General features: G+C 64.4%; 2 protein-coding genes across 2 annotated transcripts in view; both read right to left on the bottom strand.

Annotated features, from left to right (window-relative positions):
* The window catches only part of CHLRE_04g227750v5 (uncharacterized protein), an 8236-nt gene extending 3278 nt beyond the window's left edge, over positions 1-4958 (bottom strand). Inside the window, exons 1-7 of the mRNA XM_043062041.1 lie at positions 4518-4958; positions 4316-4441; positions 3294-4110; positions 2774-3118; positions 2449-2526; positions 1946-2220; positions 51-1745 (exon numbers count right to left, since the gene is read on the bottom strand). Of these exons, the coding sequence (XP_042925393.1) occupies positions 51-1745; positions 1946-2220; positions 2449-2526; positions 2774-3118; positions 3294-4110; positions 4316-4441; positions 4518-4618 (3437 nt within the window). The 5' untranslated portion in view covers positions 4619-4958. The remainder of the gene's footprint in view (positions 1-50; positions 1746-1945; positions 2221-2448; positions 2527-2773; positions 3119-3293; positions 4111-4315; positions 4442-4517) is intronic.
* A 104-nt stretch (positions 4959-5062) lies between these two features.
* Positions 5063-18708, bottom strand: CHLRE_04g227800v5 (uncharacterized protein). The gene is made up of 26 exons (XM_043062042.1): positions 18526-18708; positions 18270-18343; positions 18031-18118; positions 17546-17705; positions 17235-17296; positions 16759-17076; positions 16478-16567; positions 16038-16235; positions 15661-15897; positions 15242-15460; positions 14810-15037; positions 14247-14627; positions 12084-14020; positions 11845-11897; positions 11546-11615; positions 9146-9428; positions 8858-8931; positions 8451-8518; positions 7795-8071; positions 7491-7641; positions 7213-7293; positions 6909-7003; positions 6574-6659; positions 6266-6356; positions 5970-5976; positions 5063-5708 (listed from the first exon to the last, which is right to left on the bottom strand). Exons 1-26 carry the CDS (start codon positions 18596-18598, stop codon positions 5635-5637), a joined length of 5475 nt encoding a protein of 1824 aa, XP_042925394.1. The 5' UTR covers positions 18599-18708; the 3' UTR covers positions 5063-5634.
* Positions 18709-18752: the final 44 nt, after the last annotated feature.

The following is an 18752-nucleotide window of genomic DNA, read 5'->3' on the forward strand; positions in this document are numbered from 1 at the left end:
CCACCGCCGCCACTGCCGCCGCCGCCGCCGCCATGCCGGCTGGCCCTTGCGAGCCGCCTGGTCTACTGCCAGCCCCATTCTGAAGCGGCCCGCCAGCAGCCCCGCGCTTGGCAGCCGCGCCGCCGCCACCACCGCCGTCGCTCATGAAGGGGTCGGCCGAGCGAGCGCGCTTGTTGAACCATTTGCTGCCCGCTCCCTCCTCGTCCTCAAGCTGCTGCTTCACCCCCGCCTCCTCCAGGTCCAACTCCACCACCTCCACCCGGTGCTGTGGGCTAGGCGCCCTGGCACGGGGCGCAAACAGCGACCCACCGCCCGGCCAGCTTGCGCCCCCGCCCCCGCCCCCGCCCTCGCCCCGGACCCCGCCCCCGCCCCCGGCAGCGCCCCCGGCAGCGCCCCCGGCAGCGCCCGCGAGGCCGTCGGGGTGCCCTTTAGCGGCAGCAGCGGCCGCCGCATCCCGCGCCCCATCCTGGAGCTGGCGATGCGCCGCGGGCGGTTGTTGTTGCTGCGGCGGCGGCGGTGGCTGCTGCTGCTCCGACCGACCGTGCTGGTGGTGGGGTTGATGCTGCTGGCGGTGGTGGTGGTCCTGATGGTGGTGGTCCTGATGGTGGTGGTCCTGATGGTGGTGGTCCTGATGGTGGTGGTCCTGATGGTGGTGGTCCTGATGCAGTTCGTGATGCGGGTCGCGGTGCTGATCCTGCTGTTGCTGGCTGCCGGGCTCCTGCGTGAGGTCGGCCTCCTGCGTCATGTCGGAGTCCTGCGGCGCCTCCGCCTCCACACCAGCCCCTGCCTCCGATTCAGCCCCCGCCTCCGCACCCTGATCTCCCACATCGGCGAACGCAGCAGCCCTGCCTCTGCCGCCCGTGCCTTCGCCTTCTGCTGGCTGCTGCACGCACGGGCCGACACCGTACGAAGCCCTGCCAGTTCGCAAGGGCGGGAAGGGTAGGCCGCCCAGCCTGCGTGCAGCATGCGCAGCCGCGGCCTCTCCCGCCGTCGACCTTGTTGCGACCGCAGGCCGCTGCTCCCACTCAGCTGGCCCCGCTGGACCCACGCAGCCCTCCAGCTGCTCGCATGGGTCCTGCTTGATGGCGACCAGGGACAGCGGCCCTTCGACTCCCGCCGGCTCCTGCTTGGCTGCGACACGGCCTGGCGCGCCGCCTCCACCGCCACCACCGCCGCCACCGCCACCGCCTCTGCCACCACCGCCGCCGCCGCCGCCACCACCGCCGCGGCTCCTTCTGCCCCGACCAGCCCACCCCTTGGTCGCTGCCCCTGCCTGCCAGCTGCCGTCCGCCGCCGGGCCCGCCGACACCTGTGCAGCGCCATCACCCCCGCATCCTTCGCCGTCATGGTGGTAGCCGACAGCGTCCATGCCGGCCTCAGCCCAGTCCTGAGGTGGCTGGGCCTGCCCACGATCCCTGGGTAACCCCAACGTGGCTGCTGCAGCCCCTGCTGCCGCCACCCCTTGCCCAGGCGGGCTCGGGTGCTGCTGCATGCGCCCGCGCCGCGCCAGCGGCGGCGGCGGCTCCGCTGGCGGCTGAGATTCCGCCAGCGGCATCTGCCCGTCATGCTGTGGCGGCGGCGGTGGCTGGGCGTCACTGCCGGCGGCGCCGTGCTGCGTGCTGCGCTGCCGCTCGCGCAGCACGGCCTCGGGCCCCTTGGTGGCGGCAAGCAGGCCGTAGTAGGCGCTCTGCCAGTGCCGAGCCGCCTGGCGAGCGGAGCGCAGTGCATCCTTGCACTCCGCGTACCTGGCAGGAGCGGGCGGTGGAATGCTGAGAGCAGTTGCTTCCGCTGGTCGCGGTGAGTGCACGCGAGGCACCACTGCGCGCAAACCCACACATACACACACATACACACGCCGGGCCCCCCCTGTGCATACTGTACCGCTTTTCCAAACACCCATGCACCCCCGCAACCCCCCCCCCCACACACACGGGGGCGCACCCACTTGGCGAGGTAGCGGTTCCTCTCCGCGCCCAGCCCCGCCAGGTCCTGCTGCGCCGCCGCCAGCGCCGCCTCCACCTCCTGCAGCTGCGCCTGCGCCTGCCCCTGTGCAGGCGCCAGCAGCCCGTCAGCGAGCTGCAGCGGCGAGGTGGAGACGCTGACGCACGCAGGCGCCGCCGGCGGCGCCTGCCGTGTGACCAGGACAGCTGCGTCCGCCACGGCCGCCGCGCGGGCCTGCTGCAGCTGGATCTGCAGGCCGTGGAGCTGCTGCTCGAGCGCCTACGAGCCGCGTACGGCCGGGTACCGCAACGTAAGCCAAAAGAGGGAAAGCAGTAGGGTAAGCCGGGCCATAGTAACGAGACTCCTCGAGTCACATGTCAGTCGGACGCAGGCGCAATGACGCCGCCGCAAGCAGCTGCCCGCGCCCCGAATGTCCCGGGCTCCAAGGAAGAGCCCTTTTCGTTCCCATTCCCACAACACGCCCTTCTTTCCCCCTTCCGGCAGCACCTTGTTGGCGCCGCGCAGCTCCACGGCGCTCTTTCGGTAGGACAGCGCCTTCTGCATGTCCGCCTGCAGGCTGGACACCTGTGGTGAAGCCGCAGTAACCCAGGACGAGGCGTAAGCGCGGGTTTGTGAGCATGTCAAGTGAGGCCGAGGGAGGGGTTGTGAGCATGAGAAGTGAGGTGTGAGGAAAAGGCAGCGGCATGATTGAAGGCCAAGCCCAGTTACGGCGCCCGGAGTGGTGGCGCATACGGTACTGCGCGCCTCGCTACCTGCTCATAAAGGCACATGCTTTTGAAGCCCAGTCCCTGCGTGTTGCCCACTTGCCCACCTCAGCCCAAGCCGCGTGCAGCTGTGCCGCAAAGTCCTGATTGAGGTCTTGCTCGCGCTGCCGCCATGCCGCCTCCGCCTCCATCTGCGCCGCCTCCGCCGCTTCCCGTGCAGCCTTCGCAGCTGCTAGCTCCGCCACAGCTTCTGCCAGTGCTTGCACGGCCTGTGTGCCTGCCTGCGCTGCTGTAGTTTCCGGTTCCACCAGCGGTGAGCCCAAGGGCGCGGCCGGAGCCCCTGCTGCTGCCCCTGCAGGGGTGGCAGCGGCATGGCTGGCCGGCTCCGGAGTAAACCAGGGCCCCTGCTGTTGCGTGGGGCCCCCCTCCGCCGCTCGCGCAGCCGCCAGGGCCTGAGTTCAGTGTGTGATGGAGCAGGAACGCAGAAAACGGGCCATGAGAACAAGCCCAGCACGCGACAGGACTCAACAGGAAGGTGCACAGCAAACGGACAGTGCCCGACTAGTCCCCATACCGGTCCCCGGCCCCCAGTGCCGCCCTTCGCGTCATTACGCATCGCAACCACACCTGCATGAGCGGACCAGCACCGTACCCAGCGGCAGCTTGTGCGGCGCCTGGCGGCCCCTCAGCATTTGCAGTGCCCTGTGTCGCCGGTCGCTGTTGCGCCGAATGAGGCTCCCGCTGCCCCGGCTGTGCAGTCGCCGCCTCCTTCGGCTGCGCCTCTCGACCTGGTGCGTCGCTATCAGCTGCTGGCCGCTGCTCATGACCACAACCACCGCTGGCTGGGGCGTGTGTGGCGGCAGCAGCAGCAGCAGCTGCCGCTGCTGCAGCTGCTACCGCCGCACCTGATCCAGCGCCCCCTGCTTGCAGCCCCTGCCCCTCCTCCACGTCCTCCTCGTCCCCAGGCGGCGGCGGCAGCCAGTCCGTGCCCACGAACAACGTCTCCGGAATGCGGTCCATGTGCGCGATGGGCTGGCTGGGCGGCAGTGACGCGTCCGAGTCTGCGGCGCCGGGCGAGTCCGGCTCCGCCGCCGCCGCCGCGGTGGTGGCGCCGCTGGGGCCCCCGGCCTTGGCCGCGGCCCTGTGTCCGCCGGGGGACAGATGCTGCTGCTGTTGCCGCGTTGGCGACCCTAGTCGCTGTTGCGATGCGCGGGTCGGCACTATCTGGGTCGGCTGCCGTCGATGATGCTCCCGTTGTTGCTCCAGCTGCTCCTGCAGATGCTGCGCCTGCTGCCGGTTCGCGGCCGCCAGCTGGCGCTGCTGCTCCAGCTGCTCCCTAGCTCCGGCCGCCTCGCGCCGCGCCGACTCCAGCCCCGCGCGCGCGGTGTCGGCTGCCGCCTGCAGGTGCAGCGCCTGCGACTCCAGCTGCTCGATGCGGCCGCGCCTGCACACGGTACGCAGGGCGAGGGTTAGCAGGCGTGCGTGGCGTGTGGGTTGGGCCGTCCATGCGGGTACGGTACTTGCAGGTGAACATGAGACACTTTGAGTCTGGCATGTACGTGTGGTTTTGCGTGGAGACACCAAGGGTGGTGCGCGCAGGACCGGGGGCTTGAGCAGGAGCGGGTGTGGGCATAAGGTGTGGGACTCACTGCTCCGCTGCCAGCGCCTGGGCGTCACGTGCCGAATCAAGCGCCTCCTGGTAGCTTTGCTCCAAGTGGCGCTGCCGAGAGTACAGAGCCTCGCGCTCCTGCACCCATGAGCCGATGAGCTGCGAGCTGCGGGCGCCGGGCAAGCGCATAGCTCAACGTCAGATTCATACCCTTAGTACGTGATATCAACAAGAGCATTCACCTTGGAGCAAGCGCGCTCGTGAGTCGCGCGAGGGCACTGGCAGCAGCTTGAGCTGCGCTCTGGGTGTCCACAGCGATGGCATGAAGCTCCGTAAGCTCCATATATTTTGCAGGCAGCTTGCCACGAGGCCAATCGCCCTTTGCGGTGGAGCAGCAAGACAGCTGCGCGAGTTTAGACTTGCACCTGGGTTTACATGGTTGTACAAATATCAAGAGTCTCCTAAATTCCCAGATGACAATACCTAATAGCTCATTTGCCCATACTTGGACCCAAGTGTAAAACCAGGGGCAGCGTGTGTGGAAGGTTGCCTAAATAAATATGAGGTAATCAGGAGTAGCTGCTAACATTGAAGAACCGAGAAAACAAGTCGACAGGGGCCACAGCATGGGCACAGCATGCGGGGAACGCAAGTGCCCAAGACATACGTGCACAGGTATGTAATCAATAGATAAACTCACTTCTAAGCAATACGGGTATCTCAAAGGGCTGGGTCGGCGGGTTTGGGCCCTCGGGGTCCATCCGCAATCGGCGCGCTGGAGGGGCGGTTGACAGTTGTCCCCGGCTTGCGCCCTGGCGTTGTGGATCAATAGCATGGAAAGGCACACTATCTTCTTGACGCTCCAGCAGACGTGGTGTCATCAGATCAAGAGGCCCTACACGGTACTCCATGGACGGCATTGCGTGACTTGGTCTCACCGATCGTCAATCCACCCGCGTGTCCCCCCACGCGTGCCCCCTCCTCCCACGCATACCAGCACGTCTCATCTTGCTACAGCTCCGTTACTCAACACAAGCTTTTTTTCTAGATTCGGCTACTGAAACAGGTGACAAACAACCAAGGCGGCAGTCGGCGGCAGCGTGTCCCAGCCACTTTGTGACTTTGGCCGCGGTGGATGGGGCCACTGGGGCGGGGGCCATGGGCCCGATCATTTTCACGCCACCCCCCCAGTAAAGGTACAACGCATCAACCTCGCTCCGCATGCTAATCCCACACAGCGCTCCTACCGAACATATAACACTGCTGCATCAATGGCGCCTCACACCCGTTGCGTGCACCATGATTCCCGCTGCGCGCCACTGCAATGTGGGCTCTTGTGCTGAACTGCGGCCTCGTACATCAGCAGACACGCCAGCACATGGGGCCCACTCCAACGTAATTCTCGCGGCATTTCGGGTAGCAGAAGGCCACGCCTGCGCGCACAAGCAAATCACAGCGTGATGCGAGGGCAAGCGCGGTGTGAGCTAGGGCAGAGGGCGGGGGGGTTCATGCAAGCGCATATGAGCCCTCCCTGCAACCAACATCAAACGGACGAGGTCGTGCTCCCCGTCAAGTACGGTAAGTGCCATGGGCTGCCAAGACACCTGTCTCAAGCTCATGGCGCCTCGCTTCATTCCACGACCTAAACCTGGCACGGATACCAGCCAGTGATGACCCCTTCCAAAACCACGCACCTTGATCCTGAGGAAGGAAGTTCAGTTGCAGCCGCCATCACGCGCACGCACAGGGCAGACAAATGGACACAAGTAAGTTTCAAGAGAGCTGACGGCTTCGGTGATGGACGGATGCAGGGCAGGGCAGGAGTTGGGCATGGCTGACTAGGGGGACTGGGCCGACCCCAGCCGTGTCTGCACCACCGCTCATGCGAAACATTCCACCAAGTGCACCCCGCCGGCATGCTGGACATGCATGTTACCGGTACGTACTCCATGCAGGCACTCAAACCCCTTGCCTCTTGTTGCACACGCACCTCATTGTCACCGCACTGGAAAGCCTGGCCCCAACCGTTGGGGTACGAGGACTGGGCGCAGCCAATTCCCGTGTCGCTCATCCCGTTGGGGCTGCGTGCATAAGTGGGGAAACGCAAAATGCGTGCCTTGGCATGCCACGTGCCTTGCACGAGGGCGCGTGAGCGCGTGGGTTCAGATACCTAAGCAGGGGCGGTGAAGCAAGGGAGCGCCCCGCCTGCTGACGACGCGTTGCAACTAAGCAAGCACATGCATGGTATGTAGGGCTTCCGCTGCTGCTGCCGCGCACTTCCTCCAGCCATTTGCTTACCAGTCAGGGGAGCAAACGCAGCAGGCGACGTTATGGAACCCCGCAGCGCACTTGGGGTAGATAACGGCACCCCACTGCTCACAGCCCTGCGTGTGTATGATGAGTGGGCCCGGCAGCGGTTGTCAGCTTTGGCGTGTCGCTTCACTTCATTTGGGGCCTCAGCCACAAAACCCCAAGGCAGCACACGTGACAATGACAAAGCCGCCGGCAAGGTAGGGAGCGTTCACAGGTGGCGCCCACTGCAGCTCTGCAGTTAGCACTCCGCAGTTAGCAGTCTACTCCTCCGTTGGCCTGTCCCTTTGGCCTTCCCAGGCAACAAGGGGTAGCGCGCGGACCTGGGAGTTGTCGGCCTCACAACGCCGCCGCGCGCCATCCAGATTAAACCAGTCACCGAATTTCCACGGGTAGCCGCCTCCACGGCCGTACGGCTCTGCATGCACGCACGTTGCTTTCAGTGCTCAACTGCTCACCGGCAAGCAACACAAACAGGTAGGGACTGGAGAGCGTTAGGTTTGGTTACCCCATCCACCCTGACTTGAATGCCCAAGCGCGCGCGCAGCGCGCCGCCGCCTGCCGCCGCCTGCTGGACCCCGCCGGGCCACTGTGGAAATCAGGATGCACTTGCATGTCTAGACTTACGAGGCTTGATGCAGGACCCCAGGAAAGCGCTGAATTGGTCGGGGCAGTTCTGCCAGCACACCGGGCCTGACATGTAGAATCCTGTGCGCGCGGGCGCAGATGCGAGCGAGAAGATAGAAGTGATGAATCGTCACATGCGTGCACGGATGCGGGATGAGACATTGCCAGCTAGCAGGCCGTGTGGCGTGTGCACCTGCTCCTCCGCATGCCTCGCTTGCCAACCGTAGCAGTTGGCGCCATGCGTGCCCCTTACTCCCGACCCTCGGTCGCTCGCTTACCATCGCGGCACGGGGGGTAGCACAACAGGCCGCCAGGGTCCTTGACAGTGCCGGGTGGGCACACGTCAATGCCGCGGCCCGCGCCTCGCCCGTAGGCCGAGATGCAGTACAAGTGGCCGTTGATGATCAGGCCTACCTCAAATGGGTCACCCTGCATGTGCGTGCGCCGGTGAATGGGACGGACATACAACAGCAGATAGGCGCGTGGCCCGCGGGCGGCAAACAACCTAGCAGGAATGCAAGTCAGGAATCATTGAACCCGTGTAACCCATGAATAGCCCTGTTCCAGATGCTACGTATTTACCTGTCCGTTGTAGGAAACCGACAACAAAATGCCGAGCTCCCCCTGGATCTCTGGGAGGCCGAGCGAGGGAAGGATCTTGATGTCTCCGGCCACGTCCAACAAGATACCGATGCGGTTGTTGTCCACGCTGATGCTGAAAGTGACAGTGCCCTTGATATCGATGAGGCCGCGGATGATGTCCGCGACCTCCTTTGATATGCCCTCCACAAGCCCCACCAGGTCAAAGGACCGGCGCATGGTGATCTGCAGCTTCCAGTCATTGGCGCTGCGATGCATCCTGTATGTGTGAAGGTGTTTAGAACGTGAGGGGGGGTCGGGAGGCAGGGTGGGAGGGAGGGAGGGCGGGAGGGAGGGTGCAAGGGAGGGCGGGAGGGAGGGCGGGACGGTCAGAGGCAGGGGCAGCGGAGGTGGGGATGGCGGCACGGCAGGTAGGATCGGTGCGTAGGTCTTGCGATAGAGGGCCGCGCAGAGACAAAGGGCGGATCGGGGCTCATGGGGCGCACGGCACATCGGATGCATGGATACAGCAGAGGCGTGGCATGCAGGACCCTTAATGACGGCTGTGCATGGATGCATGGCAGGACCCATGACGGCTGTGCATGCAACTGCGGGGGAACAATGCCTGTTGCGGTGGATTGCGTTCCGCCGGCACTTGCCAGACGAGGTTCAGCTCGGCCGAAATCATCTTGGACAGGTCCAGTCGGAACTTGGTTCCAATTGTAACCTGCGTAACGTCAAATAAACATGCAAGGTGCAGGTTGTACGCTCACAAGTGTCGTGGAAGGGGGCTCCCGGGGCCCATCCCATGGCACTGCGAAATGTATCGGCCCCTTCAACCAAGAGCTGTCTATCTCAGCAGCAGACTCCAAGCCAATAAGCGCAATTAACCCTGCCCACCCCAACCCACCTACCTGCCCCTGCCCGCCACCATTCAAGTTTCACCTGTCGCAAATGAGTCAGGTTCAAGCCCCATGCCCCACCCCACCCCACCCCACCCGACCCCACCCCCCGACCCCACCCCGCCCCACTCGACTCCACCTCACCCCACCCCAACCCAACCCACCGCGGGCGCACCGAACAGGGTGGTCGCGAAGCCGTAGTCACCTCCGCCGCGACCGTCACCATTGACGTCAAAGTCTGCGGGGGGGGGCGGGGGGGGCGGGGGTATGTGCCCGAGCCCAACGAAATAGTTCCAGAAGAAACTGCGTAAGAACCTGACCCATAACGGCGCAACTACTTGCATGGGGGTCAACGCTGCACCTCCTGCTTTTGCGTGCGCATGCCCTATTTGCCCCAGCCAAGCACGCGCGGCCGCGCGCGCCGCCCAGCATTGCGTATGGCCCCCACTCACTGATTGCCAGGCTTAGCGTGCCAGTCATGTCGATTGTGGCCACGTCCTTTCCCTCACTGGATTTAATTCCCAGGGACAGCGTTGCGGAGCCCTGGAAAATGGCGTTCGCAGCGAAGGGGTACGCGGTCTGAATGCTGCCCATGCCGGTTCCGTCGCCGAAGTCCCACAGGTGCGGGATGTGTAGGGTGAGGTCGGCGCCGCCAGTGCTGAACGACACGGTCTCAAGCGCCAGTGTCACAGTGATGGGCGGGTCCTCCCAGATGGGTATGGTCACTTGGGCGCCCTGGGAAGGGTACGGCATTTGGGTATGGTCACTTGGGCGCCCTGGGAAGGGTACGGCATTTGGGTATGGTCACTTGGGCGCCCTGGGAAGGGTACGGCATTTGGGTATGGTCACTTGGGCGCCCTGGGAAGGGTACGGCATTTGGGTATGGTCACTTGGGCGCCCTGGGAAGGGTACGGCATTTGGGTATGGTCACTTGGGCGCCCTGGGAAGGGTACGGCATTTGGGTATGGTCACTTGGGCGCCCTGGGGGTACGGCATTTGGGTATGGTCACTTGGGCGCCCTGGGGGTACGGCATTTGGGTATGGTCACTTGGGCGCCCTGGGAAGGGTACGGCATTTGGGTATGGTCACTTGGGCGCCCTGGGAAGGGTACGGCATTTGGGTATGGTCACTTGGGCGCCCTGGGAAGGGTACGGCATTTGGGTATGGTCACTTGGGCGCCCTGGGAAGGGTACGGCATTTGGGTATGGTCACTTGGGCGCCCTGGGAAGGGTACGGCATTTGGGTATGGTCACTTGGGCGCCCTGGGGTTACGGTATTTGGGTATGGTCACTTGGGCGCCCTGGGAAGGGTACGGCATTTGGGTATGGTCACTTGGGCGCCCTGGGAAGGGTACGGCATTTGGGTATGGTCACTTGGGCGCCCTGGGAAGGGTACGGCATTTGGGTATGGTCACTTGGGCGCCCTGGGGGTACGGTATTTGGGTATGGTCACTTGGGCGCCCTGGGAAGGGTACGGCATTTGGGTATGGTCACTTGGGCGCCCTGGGGGTACGGTATTTGGGTATGGTCACTTGGGCGCCCTGGGAAGGGTACGGCATTTGGGTATGGTCACTTGGGCGCCCTGGGAAGGGTACGGCATTTGGGTATGGTCACTTGGGCGCCCTGGGAAGGGTACGGCATTTGGGTATGGTCACTTGGGCGCCCTGGGAAGGGTACGGCATTTGGGTATGGTCACTTGGGCGCCCTGGGAAGGGTACGGCATTTGGGTATGGTCACTTGGGCGCCCTGGGAAGGGTACGGCATTTGGGTATGGTCACTTGGGCGCCCTGGGAAGGGTACGGCATTTGGGTATGGTCACTTGGGCGCCCTGGGAAGGGTACGGCATTTGGGTATGGTCACTTGGGCGCCCTGGGAAGGGTACGGCATTTGGGTATGGTCACTTGGGCGCCCTGGGAAGGGTACGGCATTTGGGTATGGTCACTTGGGCGCCCTGGGAAGGGTACGGCATTTGGGTATGGTCACTTGGGCGCCCTGGGGGTACGGCATTTGGGTATGGTCACTTGGGCGCCCTGGGGGTACGGCATTTGGGTATGGTCACTTGGGCGCCCTGGGAAGGGTACGGCATTTGGGTATGGTCACTTGGGCGCCCTGGGAAGGGTACGGCATTTGGGTATGGTCACTTGGGCGCCCTGGGAAGGGTACGGCATTTGGGTATGGTCACTTGGGCGCCCTGGGAAGGGTACGGCATTTGGGTATGGTCACTTGGGCGCCCTGGGGGTACGGCATTTGGGTATGGTCACTTGGGCGCCCTGGGGGTACGGTATTTGGGTATGGTCACTTGGGCGCCCTGGGAAGGGTACGGCATTTGGGTATGGTCACTTGGGCGCCCTGGGAAGGGTACGGCATTTGGGTATGGTCACTTGGGCGCCCTGGGAAGGGTACGGCATTTGGGTATGGTCACTTGGGCGCCCTGGGAAGGGTACGGCATTTGGGTATGGTCACTTGGGCGCCCTGGGAAGGGTACGGCATTTGGGTATGGTCACTTGGGCGCCCTGGGAAGGGTACGGCATTTGGGTATGGTCACTTGGGCGCCCTGGGAAGGGTACGGCATTTGGGTATGGTCACTTGGGCGCCCTGGGAAGGGTACGGCATTTGGGTATGGTCACTTGGGCGCCCTGGGGTTACGGTATTTGGGTATGGCAATACGGTCCCGTGCGTGCGTGGCGGCGTGAAAACATGGGGCGAAACGGTTAGGCAAAGACATACAAGCGGAGGACTGGTATGTGCGGGTTCTTGTGGGTGCAGCAGGAGCAGCAGGAGGTAAAGGCAGTGATCTTATCATGCGTGCACGAGCTCGCATTTTCAAGGGACGAGGATTACGTGAAAACTCACGGCGAACCCGAAGGCGTACACGCCCTTGCAGGGGCTGATGGCTGCACATACGGCCATGCTTGTGGCGCCCCTGCATGCGATGAGTGCATCCAAATAAACCATGCATGTCACATTCACCTCACGTACGTACCGTACGCACAAGAAGCATGAGTAGGGCCGTGCCAACCGCCGCGTATGTACGGCCGTACGCCGCCCCACCGTGCGTATGTACATCTGCTGTGCCCATCCTGTCGCCATGCGTGCTAGCTGCACCCAAGGCTGCACCAGCAGCCAGCTGCGCCACGCACCCATCCACTTACCAGGTAATTTTCTGGGGGTCCTGGGCCTCCCCTTTGGGCTTCTTCTTCGCGTCCTGCGCAGCACGTATGCGTATGCACACCAGGACCACAAATAAATAGGTTGGGCAGCTAGCCAACCTTACTTGTTTTCCGCCCTTTCAGGACGCACCGACCCAACGCAACAATGCAACGTCACGCCATGCCCGCTCACAAGCAACCCCAGAGAAAGAAAAAACGGTCAATGAGCTTATTTCACGCACCCAGCCAAGAGCTCCCAGAATGAAACTCTCATCCTGCTCCAGCAGCCCGGCGATCTTGACGCACGCCTTGGCTGCCGAGCCCAGGGCCGAGATGCCGAGCCCCTTCACTCGCTGCACGTCCTTGGAATACGCTTTAATTTCGGCCCCAGTCAGCACCAGAAACGGACAGTTTCCGCCCTCGCTGTCCGACAGTGACGCCGCGAAAGACACCATGTCCCCAACCCTGAAGGCGCCAAACAGCGACTGCCCTCCAATAACAAGGCCCGGTGCGCTGCCGCCAGAGCTAGGGTCCTGCTGCAGCTGGTCTAGGGAGAATCGAGGGAGGCAGCTCAGCACGCCGCACCCTTGCGACGGGTCGCCATCCGAGCCGCCGCCGCCGCCGCCGCCACCGCCATCCTCGCCAGGCGGTGTGCCGGCGTTACCGCCGCCGCCTCCTGGGGGCTCGGCAAGACCGTTGCCACCCACAGGCGGCTCTGCAAGGCTCGCACCGTCGCCCGCTGGGGGCTCGGCAGTACCATCGCCGCCGCCGGTCGGGGGCTCAGCAGTACCATCCCCGCCGCCGCCGGTCGGAGGCTCGGCAGTACCATTGCCGCCGCCGCCGGTCGGGGGCTCGGCAGGGCCATCGCCGCCGCCGCCGGTCGGGGGCTCGGCAGGGCCATCGCCACCGCCGCCGGTCGGGGGCTCGGCAGGGCCATCGCCACCGCCGCCGGTCGGGGGCTCGGCAGGGCCATCGCCGCCGCCGCCGGTCGGGGGCTCGGCAGGGCCATCGCCGCCGCCGCCGGTCAGAGGCTCGGCAGGGCCATCGCCGCCGCCACCGGTCGGAGGCTCGGCAGGGCCATCGCCACCGCCGCCGGTCGGGGGCTCGGCAGGGCCATCGCCGCCGCCGCCGGTCGGAGGCTCGGCAGGGCCATCGCCACCGCCGCCGCCGCCGCCGCCGCCGCCGCCACCTCCACCCCCAGAGGGGGGCTCAGCGTTACCATTGCCGCCGCCGCCGCCGCCGCCGCCGCCGCCTCCCCCCCCAGATGGGGGCTCAGCGTTACCATTGCCGCCACCGCCGCCACCACCACCGCCGCCACCACCACCGCCGCCACCGCCGCCGCCGCCACCTCCACCCCCAGAGGGGGGCTCAGCGTTACCATTGCCGCCGCCGCCGCCGCCGCCGCCATCTCCACCTCCAGAGGGGGGCTCAGCGTTACCATTGCCACCACCGCCGCCACCACCACTGCCGCCGCCACCGCCGCCTCCACCACCGCCGCCACCGCCGCCACCACCGCCGTCGCCACCGCCGCCACCACCGCCGTTATCGGCGGCCGGTAGAGAGGCATCCACCTCGCCCAGATGCCGCCGCCCCTCGACTCCAGTCATTGTGCCGTCACTGTCATTCTCGTTCCCAGCAGCAAACACAGCAGGCCCACCGCCGCCCTCAATGCTGCTACCGCTGCCGCCGCCGTAGGTTGCGGCCGTCATGTCTGGCTGTAGGTAGCTAACGGCGTAAGTGGCGGCGGGTGGTGACGCGTACGTGTACGTTGGTGCCGGCGAGTAGGAAGGGGGCGGCGGGTAGGATGCATACATAGGGGGAGGCGGTTGCAGGCCGCCGTAGTTGTACGGAGGGGGTTGCTGGCCGTGACCGCCGTAACCACCATGATAACCGCCGTACCCGCTGCCGTACGGTGGTGGTGATGGCGGTTGGTAGCGCGGCAGGTCGTGGTAGTACGGCGGCGGGGGCAGGGCGGCGCGGGGGAGCGGTGGTGAGGGCTCGCGAGGGGGTGGGGCAGCAGGCGGGAAGGGCGGCCGCGGTGGCAGCACGGGGGGTGGGGCTTGGGTCGGCGGCTTGGGGCGGGGAGGGCGTGGCGAGGGCGGCGCGGGCGGCGCGGGCGGGGGAGGTGGGCTGGCACAGCAGGCGATCTTCCCAATTCCACCATTGGGACACGGGCAGCCTGCCGGCGGGAGGATAGATGGGAGCGGGCGGCGGAGGAGAATGCGTAATCATCATTGCGTCCACGCGTCTATCTTCAATGCACACGTGCCTATCTAGCTAGCTATGGGTCCGCAATTGGACGGTGCCCACGGATGGATGCGGGCTGTGTGCAGGGCGCAGCAAGGATATGCATGCAAGCATGCATGCAAGTAAGCACGCACGTACGCACGGCCTGTGCTACCCACCCACGAACGCAACACACAGCACCGGCGTGCGCGGTTGTGCTCCGCTGCCGCCGTAGCCCAGCATCAGCAGCTGCTCAAGCAGAGGTTGCAAGCCTCCGACGTTGCTGCTGGTGTTGCTGCTGGTGTTGCTACTTGTGCATGGGATGCCGGGGTTCAACACCGCAAGCTCAGCGAAGGTCAAGTTGTGGGCCCGCGCGAAGCTGTGGCACGTGTCGATTGGTGACACGGCGTACGCCTGACGGCACGTGAGGGCGTCATAGAAGCCGGAGTGTTGCAGACCGCCACTACTGCCATCGCCGCCGCCGCCACCGTCGCCACTACTGCCATCGCCGCCGCCGCCACCATCGCCACTACTGGCATCGCCAGTCGCGGGACCACCGCCTGCAAGCACCCACGCACGCGCGTTGCTTAGTTAGTACACGGCGTGGAGGGGAGCTGGCAGCCTTTGGAGGGGCTCACGTGGCGCCTGGGCACATGGGCGAAATAATCATATTTGTTTGCGGCCATGTTAACATACACACCCATGCATGCTAAGTTGCTCTTCATTCCTCGCCATCACTTACCGGCGGGGCCCATGCACACGAGCTGCCCGGCAACCAGCGGCACGTGACCCGCCGCGCCATCGCCGCCGCCGCACGTGAGCCCGGGGTTCAGCAGCTGCAGCTGGAAGAGGGACAGCCCGCCGCCCGCCGCGGCGGCCACTGATGCGCAGGTGTCATTGGCCCGGGCGCGGCGCACGGGGTCGCACCCAGCCGCGGCGCCTGATGCGCTCGCAATGTCGCCACCGGCATCTGCACACACACAAACACACACACACACACACACACACACACACACACACACACACAGGAGTACGGGACCAGCCACACAGGTGTACGATCAGGGGCACGGCGCCATCGCACGCCCTAGCACTTGCTTGCTCCTTTCGGGGCCGCGCTTCAAATGAAAATCACTTTACCTTAGTAAGCTTTAGTAAGCAGGTATCACGCACCCACCTGCCGTCGCTTCGTCTCCCAGGCACACTGGGTTACCGAGAGGCAGCGCAGGTTCGCGGCCGCCAGCGCCACTGCCGCCACAATCCAGGCCCGGATTCAGCCGACGCAGCTCCGAAAGCGCGATCTTGGATTCCGCGGCGAGGGTGCTGCAGGTGGTGCCTGGGTTCGACACGCGAGCTACCGGGCCGCAGCCCGCGACGGTGCTGCCGCCGCTGCCGCCTGCATGGATGGCATGTACGGCATGCAAGCGCCAAAGTTGTTACGAGTTTGCCACAACAAACATTCACGTCATGCGGGCACGATAGAAACGAAACAGTAGGTGCACCCGCCGTGCGCACGTTGCTTGGCATACCGCCGCTCACACTGCTGATGAACGAAAGCATGTGTGCATGACAGAGGCGGCCCACGCTTGCTCGCACCTGGCGATAGCGGTGTTGGTCCTGGAGGCGGCGGGGCGGCGGCGGCCCTTGCCGTGCACAGGACGCGGCCGACGAATAGCCGCGAGCAGTTGAGCCCGGGGTTGAGGGTCTTGAGGCCCGGCACGCTGATGTTGGCAGCGCGAGCAATGCCGACACACGTGTCGTGTCGTGCGATGGTGTAGTTCAGGCGGCAGGGCGCGATGGCCTCGGGGTTTGTATTGCCGCCGTGGCCGTACCCTGCAAGCACACACACATACACACACGCATTCCCACACACGCGGTCATGCATGGGAAACGGAATACATTATTCCACATGCAATCAACATCGTACGGCACGTGCTGCTGCTGGTGCTCCATGCAGCAGCAGCAGCACTCACCGTCCACGCACAGCACGTCACCGGGCTCGAGTCGCGCACACGCCGGCGGCGGGTTGCGCTGCTCCAGGGCCGGCAGCGGCAGACCCACGCCGTACGCCACTGCCGCACAGGTCTCGCCAGCAGCGACCAGGTGGAGCGCGGAGCAGTAGTAGCCCGCCCCCTCAGCAGTAGTGGCTGCTGATGACGTGTTGCCTGCTGCTGTGGAAACAAGTGAGCGGGGGGGGGGGCGAGCGAGTGAGGGTAGGTAGGGCTGTCAAGGTTTCGGCGGCCGAGGACGGATCCATCCCGAAGTAATTGGACACCCGATGCACGCACCCATATGGTGGGGGTCTGCTGATACATACGTGACCAACAGAGGCGTGCGTGCCGGAGCAAATGCTGGCAAGGTGCATCAACAACAGCAGCAAGCGTGTGACATCCCTGCGTACACACCTACCTACCTGTTGTGGGTGTGGGGAGGATGCTCACAGCGGGGAGGGATGTCCACACCTGCCGCCCGTCGCGCCCCGAGAGCGTGACAGCCCCCGCGTCTGCGTGCATCCAATAATCCACGCACCGCACATCACCGCCGGCGGCACAGAATGGCAGAAGTAAAGCAGTATCATTCACACACAACCAGCAGCCGGGCCATGAGCACGATGCATGGATTGCCGGAGCGTGCATGCATGCACGTGATAGCTGCTTGCCCTGCTGCCTGTCTTCACCCTAGCTAGCTACCTACCGCTGACACGCATGGTGTACGGCGCATTCCCAATGCCGCCATTGTCCGGGAAGATCTGTCCCGGTGCCGGCCACGCTTTGAAAGACCAGGGGGATGATGAGTCATACAGCACCACCGCTGCCGCCGCGCCCACGCCACCGCCGTCCCCCAGCCGTGCCACCACCTGCCAGGTTCCATTGCTCCGCAGCAGCAGCGCGGCGGCTGTAGCAGCCTGCTGCTGGCTACCGCCACCACTGCTGCTACTGCCGCTGTTAACACCTGGTTTTCCCGCGGTCTCGGCAGTCCACACCGCCGTGCCAGTGGCGTTGTGTGTAACAACTGCACACAGCCAAGCAACAGGTGAACAGATCAGTACTAAAGCAGCATCACTAAAACACGAGGGAGAAACACGGTATCACAATATTACCATGCTTATTGCAGCATGTAACTAACGACGGCAGCCCAGAGGCCGCTGAATGCGTGCGGAATGAACCTACCGAGGGTGCCATCTTCCCTCAACTGCAGGTAGTGGCTGCGGCTCATTGACCACAGGCGATCGCTGCATGCGATCGAGGGCAGTAACAGCAGCAGTACACGTACGCTTACCCTGGCACGTCTGGGTCAGGTTCGTGTCACGCACCGGGGTGGTGGCTGGGGTAGGTGGCTGGCAATGTGGAACGCGCTAGCTAGCTAGCTAGCAGCAGGGCGTGGCAGATAGAAGCAGCAGAGGCATCCTGCATGCTGCATGCTGCTGACAGCAGGGCTACATATCGACCGTACAATACGAATGACACATCCGTCAACTCACCACGCATATGATGCTGCGAAGCCTGATGCGGATGCGTTGCCTCCAACGCGAGTGCGCAGTCCGCAGCTCTTGGGCGCAACACCGGGCGGCGGCGGGCAAGAGCCGCCGGCAGCCGCGGCGGACTGAGGGCAGACCTGTGCGGCCCCGATGACCAGGCTCTCTGCGTGCGTGCGGGGGAACACAAGGACATGTAGGGCAACACAAGGACGGACGTGTACTGCAGGGGCCCGGAGCAGGAGTCCCGCCGCCCTTGCTAGCTACTGCTGCCCTTGCGTGCCTAGGCGCCAATATATACCTAACAGGCAGGATTGAGGCGGGGGGGCCTGGGGCGGTGGACTGGGGCGAGGGACTGGGGCGAGTGCACGCACACCATACGTACCGTATTTTGCTGCCCCCCCAATCATGAATGTAACGCCCCCCCCCACGCACCCCCGCCTCCCGCCAGATTTCCCAACGCGTACGGACATGATCCCAACCTCGCTCACCGTACCCAGTGAACGGCTGCACGCAGCCCACCAGGGGTTTGTAGATAGCACCAGCACCGCACTCGCAACGAGTCGTGTTCACCGACGTCTGCAGGCATTTGGCGTGATTCTTTGTGAACTCCACGCATCACGCTTGCCATCCGCCAGTGCTCACACCCCAGGGTACCCCCACGGCACCCCTGCCACGCACGCATCCCACTCCCCGCCGCACACCTTGTGTCCCTTACGGCCCCACTCACCTGGACGCAACGCGGTGCCGACGCGCCCGTGCCGTTGCACCGCTTCTGAGTGCTGTTGCACAAATCCTCTGTCGCTGTGAGTAAGGGCAAGGCCATGGCAGATTAGGGCAGATTAGACGCACGTGGCCCCCTCAGCGCGCGAAGTAAGTGTTGCGTGTCTGACAGACGCGGGACGCCGCAGCAGATTCGTACAGCGCCTTCGCTGTCAGATATTCATGTTTTCGGCTATGGCTTTCATCAGTGCGAGCGAGCGTACCAGCATCGACAGCAGCGCTAGCTGCCAGCAGTGCCAGCAGCAGCACCAGACTCTGTGTAAGAAGCCGAGCCATTTTATGTATAATTATAGTGCCTCAGAATGATAAGCAGATAGTTGCTCTGTAGTAGAAGACAGCGTGGGTTCCGCGCCAAAATTTATCGATTTGCGGTGGAAGCATGCTACGCTATAGACTAATCACATTACAATTCATTTTGTTGATCTTTTTA

This window comes from Chlamydomonas reinhardtii, chromosome 4, assembly GCF_000002595.2.
Source record: "Chlamydomonas reinhardtii strain CC-503 cw92 mt+ chromosome 4, whole genome shotgun sequence".
NCBI classification, from domain to species: Eukaryota; Viridiplantae; Chlorophyta; class Chlorophyceae; order Chlamydomonadales; family Chlamydomonadaceae; genus Chlamydomonas; species Chlamydomonas reinhardtii.

What these genes read in the sequence shown, in the direction of transcription:
- CHLRE_04g227800v5 (XM_043062042.1), bottom strand. Translation starts at nt 18,598, where the DNA reads ATGGCTCGGCTTCTTACACAGAGTCTGGTGCTGCTGCTGGCACTGCTG. An exon ending in TTCGCAGCATCATATGCGTG is followed by an intron (nt 17,297 to 17,545) that starts GTGAGTTGACGG and finishes GATCGCATGCAG; the next exon opens with CGATCGCCTGTGGTCAATGA. An exon ending in TGCGTTTGCTCCCCTGACTG is followed by an intron (nt 6,357 to 6,573) that starts GTAAGCAAATGG and finishes TTATGCACGCAG; the next exon opens with CCCCAACGGGATGAGCGACA.